Raw genomic sequence first — 12,299 nt, forward strand, 5'->3', positions numbered from 1 at the left:
AAAGGTGCCTTAGTCTTTGCCTTTGAAGCTGAAGTAGTTTTAACATATAATTGTGTAGGACTGAAAACACCCTCGGAAGCCGATGCCTGCTCAGCGGCTCCAGACCCATCTGACAGAATAGTTTCCGAAGGTCCAATACCTTGAGTTTCTAAAGGCCTGATTGTCTCCACCTGGGGGCCTGTGGCTCTAAAGTAGCGGTCATCAGGGGCTGCGGAAGCGCCTCACTGAGAACCGGCGAACCGGTGACTGGCTTAGAAGAAGCCTCGTCATCGGTTTTGGACTTCGGATACCTGTCCTTTTCTTTTTCTTTGCGTTTTTTGTAAATTCCGGTAGTCGGCTGGTCTGACGGCATCATATAATTAAATCTTCTGCCAAAATAGTGAAAAGCAAAATTGTACCGACGCTTAATTGTGCGTTGGTTAAATCTAGCACAAAACCGACAACTAGCAATGTCGTGGTCAGGGCCTAGGCAAGGAATGCAGTAAGAATGAAAGTCCTTATGAGGTACTTGCTTCCCACAAGAAATGCAATTATTAACTTTTTCTGACATCGGTCTGGAGCAAGAAAAAAGTTTCCCCAACGGGGTACTTAGCATTTAATGAAGACTTCGGATCTGAAATTCGAACACGAAAATCTCAGGAGTCGGCCGACCGGCACTTGCGAACTGTTTCTGCTTCGGGTACCGCGCGGCAAGAAAGACTGAAAAAAATGGCGTCGGCTGCATCTTTTATACCCATGGCACACTGACGTCAGGGAAGAGGCAACAGCAACTGATGCCAGACCTAGACTTTGGAATTCACACCGACTGAGGGTAGCCTGCCAGCAGGATAACCCAACTGTAATGACTGCAACAGTGAAACACGAAGAACATCTCTGTCTTTATACAAGGAATGATGGGAATCATTGATCCCGGTTCTGTCAATGTTGACATCATAGGCTTTTTAGATACAACTGTAGTTTCCTCATATGCAGTCTTGCAAATGAAATTAGTAGAATGCAAGAGGCCATGAACCCCAGGGCTTGCAGTATTTTCCTTGCAGATAGCTGGGTCTTTGTGGCCAGTAGTTTGAAGTAGGCTGCCAAATAAATTTGTTTCTCTGGCGTGAGGAAGGCCATCTGGGAAGTTGTATTCAAGCTTTCTCCCAGGAATACAATTTGTTGGCAGGGTACTAGGTGAGATTTCTTTTTGTTTATGGTGTACCTCAGTGAGATTAGCAGTTTCTTTACAAATGCCAGATGATTTAATAGTATGTCCTGGCTTTCTGCCTGAATTAGTCAATCGTCCAGGTATGGCTATATTTGAATATTTCTTTGCCTGCAGAATGCAATGACTGGAGCTAGGCACTTTGTGAGTACCCTGGGCGCAGTAGACAAGCCAAAGAGCAGTGCAGAGAACTGATAGTGCATGTAGCCTGCTCTGAAGCGTAGGTATTTTCTGCAATTTTCCCTTATTGAGATGTGCAGGTAAGCTTCCTTTAAATCCAATGTTGCCAACCAGGCATTTTTGCCTAGCATGGGAAGCAGCTGATGAAGTGTTAGCATTTTGAATTTTGGGATTACCAAAAAGGTGTTTAGGATAGACAAGTCCAGGATAGGATGGCAGGTATTGTCTTTTCTGGATACCAGGAAAAGTACTGAGTAAAAACCTTGTTCCCAGTCCTCTTCTGGGACAGGTTGAATAGCCCTGATACTTAGAAGATTGAGAACCTGCTGTTGAGCCTCTGCCCACTGATTTAGGGGTAGGTCTGGCCAACCATTTGGATTGGTAAAGAGTGGAAGTGGAATCTGTATCCTTGGGAAACTGTATTTAAAACCCATTTGTCTTGGGTAATGAATTCCCAGTTTTTTGCATGCAGGACAATCTTTTCCCCTAAAGGAACAGTCAGTTGAGCAGGGCTTGGAAGGTTTAAGATTAAGTCATTGTGACAGTATACTATAGGGGGGTGCCTTACCACTTCCATCTTAGGAAGAGGAAGCCCCCCACTGCTTAGGCCTGTGAGTACCTTGAGACTGAAGCCTGGGTGGTCTGCTGATCTTAGTTTGGACTGAGAAGGCCTGGAAGAGACAGGAAAGGACCAGTTCTTAGAAGGCCAGTCCCTACTAAATCTGAGAGGCTGTACTTGCAGGAAATCTTTAACAGTTTGCATAGATTTAGCTTTTTCCTCCATCTTTTTAAGTATTTCTTCTGCTTTGTTGTCAAACAGGCGGTCTTGGTTTAAGGGAGCATCCAGTAATTTAGCTTTAACATGATCCGGTAAAGTTTGCTCCCTAAGCCAAGCATGCCTTCTAAGTACAGACCCAGTGACAGCAGTCCTGCAAGATGCCTCTAAGGAGTCAAAACCATATTGCAAAGTATGTTTACCAACTTGTTCAGCAGAATGCATTAAATCCTGTAATTCTTTATTTTCAGCACAGTCAGGAATCAGCATAATTTTCTGTTTAAGTAATCCAATAATATGCTGCTGATACTTTAACATATGAAACTGGCAGTTTAAGGCCCTAATGGCCAAAGCAGCAGAAGTGTATACCTTCTTACCCCATCTGTCCAGGGCCCTGGAATCTCTATCAGATGGGGTACCGTATTTGGCAGTAGTAGCCTTAATGCCTTTGGGTCCCTGTGAAATGGTCTCTGGATCTGCAGTAGGATTCTTAAAGAGAAACTTGTGAGAGTCAGGTACTCTTTAATACCTGTCAGGTTTCCTGGGAGCCAGAGATAAAGTGTCTGGGGCCAGGCTAGATTCCATGAAGGCATCATCTACAATGTCCAGTACAGGAGGGATAGCTAAAGGCCGGTGTTGAGGTAGGAGTAAGAAGAGTAATCCTGGCTTTCCCAGCGGAAATGCTCCCTAAGGGTATGCAAAGTTTCACCAAAAGAGAAATCTTCTGGAGGGGAAGCAGAGGGAATGGAGTCCTCTGCATCAGAATCCTCATAGGTAGATAAGGGCAAATCCTGGTCATCAGAAGAAACAGAAATTTCAGAACCCTGATCCGAAGAATCAGTAGGAAAATCATTTCTAGGTCTCTTAGAGGGAGAAGGGTGGCTTCCCCTGATTAGAGTAATAAGGTCTTCAGACATTCTTACCATTTGTTTTTAGGTATAGGGGCCTGACCATGTGGTCTGGGCATCGATTTTCTAGGCGTGGATCGAGTTTTAGGCCTTGAAGAAGAAGATGGTGTCGGTTTGATATGCAAGTCAGTATGCCTGAATACACCCTCAGAAGCCAGTGCCTGCACAGTGGCTCCAGACCCATCCAAGGTAGAGACATCCGCAGGTTCCATAGTCGAAGAAGCATCTCGCTGCATACCGGATTCCGAATGGGTCTCAGTAGAGGCCTGCAAATCTGAAGTAGCAGGGTATCAGGGGTTGCGAAAGCTCCTCACTGAGTACCGGCGAACTGGCGGCTAGCTTAACGGAAGCATCGTCGGCAGCTTTGGACCTATGCGGTCTCTATGTTTTTTCTTTACTTTTTTTGGAATGTCAGTAGTCGGATGGCTTACCAAAGCCATTTCTGGATAACTGAACCAAATACCAAGATAGTTAGATGCAGAAATGAACCGATGATGAATAGCACAAAACCGACAGTGAGGGACATCGTGGTCTGCGCCTAAGCAAGGAATGCAGTACGAATGAAAATCTTTATGAGGTATTTGCTTTCCACAAGAAATACAACTGTTAACTTTTACTGATATCGGTTTAGAGCAAGAAAAAGGATCCCCAACGGGGTACTTAGCTTTTTTCGAACACTTAGGATCTGAAACTTGAAAACGAAAATTTCAGGAGTCGGCCGACCAGCACTTGTGAACTGCTTCTGCTTTGGGTACAGCAAAGCAGGAAAGACTGATGTAATGGCATCGGCTGCATGCTTTATACCCCCTGACTACCTGACATCATGGAAGATGAAACAGCAACCGACGCAGGACACAAGATTTTGATAATCAGGCCGACTGAGGGCTACCTGCAAGCAGATAACCCAAATGTAATGACTGCAACAGTGAAACACGAAGAACATCTGAGCCAGCCAGGGACCCTGATGGCGTAGAGAAGGGGGGGATATCTGACACAGTCGACCTCTAACTGCGAATCTCCTGGTCCTGACATTCCAAAACCTGGTAGATTGCAAGAGAATAGTAGAGACTTGTGGATGGGGAGGGTCCCCTAGCCATATGGGCTAGGGACTGTAGCAAGCCCAACTTGATTTTGTCTTTGAAGAAACCCCTCATCATCCTATCCATATCCGAGGGAAGGAGACTTCTAGATGATCTGGACAAAGCTGAAGAGTGGCCAGATCTTGCTGGGGATCCGGCCTTAGCTCCCAAAGCTCTATGGCTTCAAGAAGGAGATTGTCTCCGAAGTCTTGGATCCAACCTCCTGGAGGACTCAGAAGGGGAACCCTCTATGACAACAGGATCAGATGGTACCATCAGATCAGACAACCTTGTAGGATCTGAAGACTTGGGAGCCATACAGGACAGATCCAACAAACTGGTCAGATCCGGGGGTGGCTGCTTCATGATCCGAAGGCCTCCGATGTGATGAGGCCTTGGATTCAACAATGGGATCCAAAGCTCTATGAACAGCAGACCTCAGATACGAAACCAAAGAGGCTGTGCTCGAATCCACGGATCTGTGATCCGAGAGCCTTGGCTTTTTAGAGAAAGAAGACAACCACCCAGAGGAAGGAGGAGGTTTCTTCTTCAGCTTCTGCAAGGACTTGGATAGGGAGTCCGAAGGCAGAGGACCACCCTGGGCCCAGCCCTTGAAGAGAAGCTTGTTGCATCACTCTACCAGGGCCCTGGGGTTGAATGCAGCACAAATGTCGCATTCAACCTCCAGATGCGATGACCCTAGGCAACAGAGACACTACTTGTACGAGTTGGAACAAGGCATCTTCTGACTGCACAAGGAGCACCTCTTAAAGCCTGCAGGCTTCTCAGTCATCCTGACCAACACACACACACACACACAGAAAAGAGTTTTTTTTTTTTTTTTAAAGAAAAGGGCACTAGAAGGGGGAATGGTAGAACCTACCTTAAACCTACAACGAGGTTCTAACAGGAGGGGAAATGCGATTAATTAAAACTGCTAAAGATAGCACAGATAACTTAAAAGGAAAGAAAAATAGAAGCCAAGAAAAAGGCACTTATCTAACAATTCCCTGTACTTGAGCCTGGACCATGTCTGGAGCGATTCGGCGGCAATAGAAATCTGGGGGTCAGAAGGTAGCAAGGGATTATGGGAAGGGAAGGAGTTTGAGCTCTGGATCTGTCTGAGAAGTTGCTGGCTTGGATCCATGGTCGGATCCTAGACCCATCTGTAAGGAATAATGACACGGATAGCATCAGATCATGTCTAACTCTGCACCTCCAAAGGTATCTGAGCATGCTGATCTACCTCAACTGCATCTCCTTAGCTTCAAAAGTTAACCCCAATCAACTTAAGGGAAATTATTCCAGATATTCTGCTAGAACAATCAGTCCACCAACAAATAACCTAATACCTTACTGTCTGCAACCTACATGTTACATTCTTTGCATCTCACTATATTCAGTGTGCCTTTTCATTTTAAAGCACTTGGTCATGACTTTTTATGAAGAAAGAAAATGAGTGTCTTGGAATTTACAAAGATCTTTAATTAACGCGTTAGCTATGCTAACATCTCATAAAAAGTTAAATTCAGTTGTTTACTGAAAACTAACAAATAATACCCTTATCTTCCTTATTACAGAGAATCCTACAAATAGAAACTAGAACAGATGCACTGATGCAGTATTTTGACATAAACAGAACAAGTTTACAAATGAGAAACTGCAATGTATCATCATGAGATGCAATTATTAGTCTCCCTACTTGTATCACTGAAGTTAAAGATAATAACATGCTTGAAGAAGCAGTACTTACATTCAGGTAATCACAGTGAATCGTTGTACCAACACGTCGCTTCTTCTTTGGAGGCAGCTGTTGTTTTGGGAACTTTAGCACCAAAGATTTTCTGCGCACCTCATCAGCACTGTGAGAGAGAAAAAAAGACACCAAATACACTTGAAGATGATCTGGAAAATGTCTGTCCTTATGTAAAGGATTGTGAAAACACTTGAGAAATTAAGATTATTCAACAATCTTTTACAAAGTAAGAGGCATGTTCTTACCGTAACTGATCCGCAAAAGAATCCTTACTTAATGGCCAGTGCAAGCAGTTATCACATGCTAATTACATTGCAGCCCTAACAATAAGCCCACCAATATGCGTCCAAACATTACACAGCATACCTCTTGCCAATCAAGAAACAACAATGAAAACATAACACCTGAACTCTTAAAAACTAATATGAAAGCATAAGCCTTCCTGACTTGTAGGGAACTCCTAAAAGATGAGGCCTGATTGACAGGCTGTCCAAGTTCAAACAGGTAAAGAGTGGATAAATAGAACCCATCAAGGTAAGCTCCACTGTTCAATATAATGGATATGATTTTACTGTGTCACTTGATCTAAGATGGGGACCCTTAATGATGAATCAATGACTGGGACAAATCCCAAGCACTAATCCACCAGGGTAGATGGAGCTGAAGAATTCTGCCCAAAGTTCAGAAAGCAGATTTATTTATTACAAAGGTATGAAAGGAAGACAGACTTATGAAATTGTAGCTGAGACAGCAGTGCCTTGTGAAGGTGCGTACCACAGGCCAACTGGCTGTGTCACAGCTATAAGCAGTGGAAGAAGTCAAGCATCTCTCAGATGTAACTTCATTCAGTAAGTTGTAACTAATGTACATGATGAAAGGGATGTTTTCACTTCTGCATTTGCCCCTTTCCCTGAAGCGGAACAATCTTCAAGTCAGTAGATACAAAGACTGCAAGTTTGGAGGCAAAGCCCACTAATGACAGGTGCAGGCCCAATCTGTAAAAGAGTCTCTTCTTGGGTGAGTTGGTCAGAATGGGAGAGGACAAGACTATGGTAAGACTCATTTGTCCATTTGTGGGCTCTTTTCCTTCTCAAGACATCATCTACTAGATAATGGCAGGCCTGAAAAAATAAACCCACCCTTCAGTCAGGGTATCCAGAATCTTATTTCTAAGCTCCTCTATAAGGGAGAATAGTTTCAGCCATGCTATCCTGCACAGGCATATGCTCAAGCCTATGGTCATGGCCTTTGTTTCTGTGGCACACAACCAAAATTAAAGCAGGCCACGTGAAAGAACAGTGGTGATAGTGTCTTTATCACTCTCTCCCTGAGTCCAGACTGGGGAAGGTCATCAGGCTTTACTCTAAAAGGAAGACTAGAATTTTCAGAGGTAAGAAAAAAACAGCTGAGCTGAGGCAACTAAGCTGCAGTACACGCCAGAGGAATATAACTCTGTTGCTACATGATTCCATAGCTTTGCCTCTTTACTGGCAAGACAGCAAAATACTCTACTCTCAGGAAATTTATGCCAGACTGAGGAAATCACACGAAAGCTAATTCAAGCATGCCCAGTAAGGTAGCCACTGTATCTGTGGGCTTGTAAAGGATGTCTTCTTACAGATCACATATAAACCAAGAGCTTCCAGACTTCAGTGATGACATCCATAATAACCATGGGTGGTACAAGCCAGGAGTCATCATCTTCCTCATATATACATACAGCTGCTTCTGCTGTGAAGTAAATGGGGGGGGGCAACTCCTTGAATACCAATGTAAGCTTTAAGGTCTCTCAAAGAGGAATGTCATCCAGGTAGGGACAGCTCTAAGATGAGAAAGACTAACTGGCCATGTCCAGCTACAACAAAATGGTTTCTGGGTCCTCAGATGCCTCAAATAAACTCCAAAGGGTATTGTTCCCTGCTGCAGCAGTAGGAGTAAGCTTGTGCAATCTCACACTGGGACATGTGTGCAATGGATGTGTCTCTTAAGTCAGGCCAATGATCTGACACCAAGAAGTGCATCTAAAGGTTGCAGTATAGAAACAAAACAGGGCTGTGCTAGGCCTATCAGTGGCATTAACACACATTCAGTAAAGGTGTGGCCCTAAATCCACCTCGCACCACACATCTGCCTGATGTCTAGGCCCTAAATGAAGATCTGTAGTACAGGGACAACCAAGTGGATGTCTGCCACCACCTGGAAAACCTTGATGGGTCCACTAGGAGACCCTGGGATGGTAGCCTTCAGCCTTGAGTACCCTGACCTTAGAGAAGGTGACTCTACAAACCATTTACTAGGATAAGGCTGCCCAGTCTTGGGATCCAAACTACACCAGCAGAGGGTGAGACTGCAGGTGAGTGCTATCAGAGTCACTTGATAACTGCCAAACTGGAAGACTCGCAAGAGCTTAAGTCTTTAACACTTGGGAACAACTTCAACTCCTGCATGGTCGAGAAGGGCATTTTTAACAGTAAACGTGCTTTAAATTAGTTAGGCCGAGGCCTAACCTCTGAACTTTAGTCCTTGAAGTGGTGATGTGGCTAGGACCTGAGCCTGTATGCCAGATTCACCGAACAATTCCCATACATGACTTTTCAGCCATCTCTAACTTCTTAACACACAAGCAGGCCAAAAGATTTTTCTTCCATTGTCTGTACACGTAACGGCTGCAATTCTGTTACTTTTGGCAATGCTTAAATCATTCTCCTCCCCAAGGCAAAGAAGACAGCACTGATAAGGGTCTGCACTAATAATATGACAGACAGAGATGTTGCATTCTGCAGCTATCAAATGTGGAAAACTTTTGCTGACATGCATTAGGACTGAGATCCAAATTCTGCAAATGGCAGAAAAGAAATGGCTGGCACAGAAACTAGGAATACTTGTCAGTAGGTCACTGCATACTAGGCTAGCCTTTCTTTGAGTACTGGAACTTCTGAGAAAAAAAACTTAAGTGTGATTTCTGGAAAAGGTACATCCAATCAACAACCCAAAAAAGGGTCAATGACTTTGTTTAATGATCTACTAGAGAAGTCCCTCCCTGAAGGGCTCTTTTCTCACCTAATTAGAATTCTGCACTTTTTTTAGCAAAATTTCACATACAAGCATTTCCAGAAACTTGGCTAATACACTGTGACATAATGCTCTAGATGCACATTTCTTGTTCCTGCCCAGTCACATCCCTAGTCACTGGTAAGCATTCACCTGTGCATCAAGAAATGTGGATTGTTGATGACAAAAACACTCATACATAGTGTGTGTGTGTGTGTGTGTGTGTGTGTGTGTGTGTGTGTGTGTGTGTGTGTGTGTGTGTGGGGGACATGAAAAGTACAATTTTGTACCTACCATAAATGTAGATGTCCGATAGGTATGCATCTGCAGTCATAACATATGGGTTGTCCTGCCTCAGGCAGCCCTTCGGTCGGCCGGATTCCAAAGTCTGGGTCTGGCCTCGGCTGATGTCGCACTTTCCCCGTCAGAGCTGCTGGGGTATAAAGGCATCAGCCGACGCCATTTTCCTCAGTGTTTCTTGCCCCAGATGCCAGGTGCCCTCTAGGAAGGCTAAATTTGGATAAAAGTTGAAAATTCCAAACAGAAGAAAACAATATATATATATATATATATATATATATATATATATACAGATATACATACAAACAAATACACCATAATAGATTCCCCCAGCTAGCTGAAGAGGGGTAAGCACCCTAGGAATACCACAGAGGGGAAGGAGGGTGGGTAATCCTGACTGCAGATGCATGCCTATCGGACATCTACATTTATGGTAGGTACAAAACTGTACTATGTCCTTCAAGGATGCATCTGCAGTCATAACATATGGGTAGAATACCATAGCCAAACTGGGGGAGGAGGTACTAAGATAAGGATGGCATAGTTAAGATCCCCTGTAAAACTGCAGTTGCAAAACCTGCTCGGGATCTGGAGTATAAAGGTAGATTGTAATGCTTGGCAAATGTATGCATGGAGCTCCAAGTAGCAGCTTCTAAAATGTCCTTGGTAGCCACCCCTCGTAGGAAAGCCGTAGTGATGGCTGTGGCTCTTGTGGAGTGAGGCCTGATATTTTCAGGAGCTGTCTTTCCATGAAAAGAGTAGCAGAAACGAATGCAATTTCCTATCCATTTAGAAACTGTCTGTTTGGAAATTGCTTTTCCTTGCACTCCAGTTGCATATGCTACCAGACGTTGGTCAGTTTTTCTGCTGGTTTTTGTTCTGTCCAGATAGTAGCGTAGTTGTCTGTGTACATCCAAGGTGTGCAGTAGTTTTTCCCCCCTGTTCTGTGGGTTAGGGAAGAACGTAGGCAAATGAATAGCTTGGTTCAAGGATACCCTGGATACCACCTTTGGCATGAAAGTAGGATTGGTTCTCAGAGACACTCTATCCTGGTTAAAAATAAGGAAAGGCTGCACTGCCATTAGTGCCTGTAACTCAGATACTCTTCTTGCTGAAGTGATTGCTAGAAGGAAAGCAGTTTTCCAAGATAAGAACTGTAAGTCTGCTGATGCTGCTGTTTCAAAAGGGGGTAGTGTTAATTTTTCCAGCACAAAATTGAGATCCCATGCAGGCAGAGGGGGTTTCCTTGGAGGTTTTACATTTTTGATCCCTCTTAAAAATTGTCTGAGGAGAGGGTGAGAGAAGATAGGAGGATCCATGTTGTATTCTGCTGAAACTGCTGAAGCATGAATCTTAATGGAGGAATAGGACAGGCCATTGTGGAACAGTTCTGCTAAGTATTCTAGGATGTGTGCTAGGTTTGCCAGTGTGACATTTGTACCCTTTGAAGCGCTCCAAATGAGGAATCTCTTCCATTTAGCTGAGTATGTCTTTCTTGTGGTGGGTCTGCGAGCCTCCAGGATTATGTCCTTGACCCTCTGAGATAAGACAGTTTGGTTTTGTTTTAGGCAATTTTCCAGGCAGTCAGCTGCAGTGTTTTCAAGTTTGGATGCAGGGTCTTGAAGTTGTTATGCGTTAGAAGTAGAGGCCATAGGGGTAGAGGCCATGAGTTCGTCCGAGACATGCTTCTCAGTAGCGGATACCAGTGCTGCCTTGGCCAGTCTGGAGCTATCAGTATCACCTTTGGCTGTTCCTCTCTAATCTTCAGTAGTACTCTGTACATCAATGGGAGTGATGGAAAAGCATACACTGTTAGGGCATTCCAGCTGAAAGAGAGGGAATCCACCTTCCAGGCTTGTGGGTGGTATACTCTTGAGCAGAATTTCCTCAGTTGGTTGTTGAGTGGGGAGGCGAACAGGTCTATCTCTGGCATTCCCCATTTGTTTGTTATGATTTTGAAGATGTCTGGATGCAGCATCCATTCGTGAGCATCCGTGGTAGTTCTGCTTAAGCTGTCTGCTAGTGAATTCTCTTTTCCTGGTACGAATTTGGCCTGCAGTTGGATGTTGAGATTCAGGGCTAGGTTCCACAGATCCATTGCCATCCGGCATAGAGGGTAGGAATGCATGCCTCCCTGTTTGTTTATGTACCACATGACTGTGGTATTGTCTGTCCTTATTAGCAGATGTCCTTGCTGGAGGAATGATTTGAATGCCTCGATTGCATGCTTCACTGCCAGCATCTCCTTTAGGTTTATGTGCAAATTCAGCTGGTCTTGAGGCCATAGGCCTTGGATGCACTTGTCTTCCATGTGTGCTCCCCATCCTAGGTCTGAGGCGTCCATGGTGATGGTCTGCCTTGGTTGTGGTTTGTTGAAAGGCAACCCTCTGTTGGACTGGCAGGCCTGAGCCCACCACAGGAATTCCTTTTTCAGGCATGGAATGATTGGAATCATGGTTTCTAGACTGTGCCTGTGTTGAGACCATACATTCCTTAGGTACCATTGTAATTTCCTCATATGCAGCCTGGCATGTGGGATCAAGATTATGCAAGATGCCATGTAACCCAGGGCCTGCAGGACTTTCCTTGCAGTGAGCTGAGTTTGTCTTGTCAAAGCCATGAAGTAGACTGGGAGTTGCTTTTGTTTTTCTTCTGTGAGAAAAGCCATCTGAGTTATTGTGTCCAGATCCGCACACAAAAAAGATATCCTTTGGGATGGCACTAGTCTTGACTTCTGGATGTTGACTGTGTATCCCAAGGCCTGTAACAGGTGTATGACATAGGCCAAATCCTTTATTAGTCTTGTCCTGTTCTCCGCTTGTATTAGGCAGTCGTCCAGGTATGGGTAGATTTGAATACCCTGAAGCCTGCAATGTGCAATTACTGATGCCAGGCATTTCGTGAATACTCTGGGCGCAGTAGATAAGCCAAAGGGCAATGCTGAGAATTGATAATGCTCTGATCCTGCAAGAAATCTGAGGTGTCTTCTGCAATCTGGTCGTATAGGGGCGTGCAGGTATGCCTCCTTGAGATCTAGAGTCACCAG

General features: G+C 44.4%; 1 protein-coding gene across 1 annotated transcript in view; it reads right to left on the reverse strand.

Annotated features, from left to right (window-relative positions):
• TAF1 (TATA-box binding protein associated factor 1) overlaps positions 1 to 12,299 on the reverse strand; it is a 2,792,652-nt gene that overhangs the window by 919,495 nt on the left and 1,860,858 nt on the right. The window contains exon 28 of the mRNA XM_044057257.1: positions 5,900 to 6,008. Coding sequence (XP_043913192.1) covers positions 5,900 to 6,008 — 109 coding nt within the window. The remainder of the gene's footprint in view (positions 1 to 5,899; positions 6,009 to 12,299) is intronic.

Source organism: Protopterus annectens, chromosome 15.part0 (assembly GCF_019279795.1).
Source record: "Protopterus annectens isolate FY-2018-M chromosome 15.part0, PAN1.0, whole genome shotgun sequence".
NCBI lineage: Eukaryota > Metazoa > Chordata > Ceratodontiformes > Protopteridae > Protopterus > Protopterus annectens.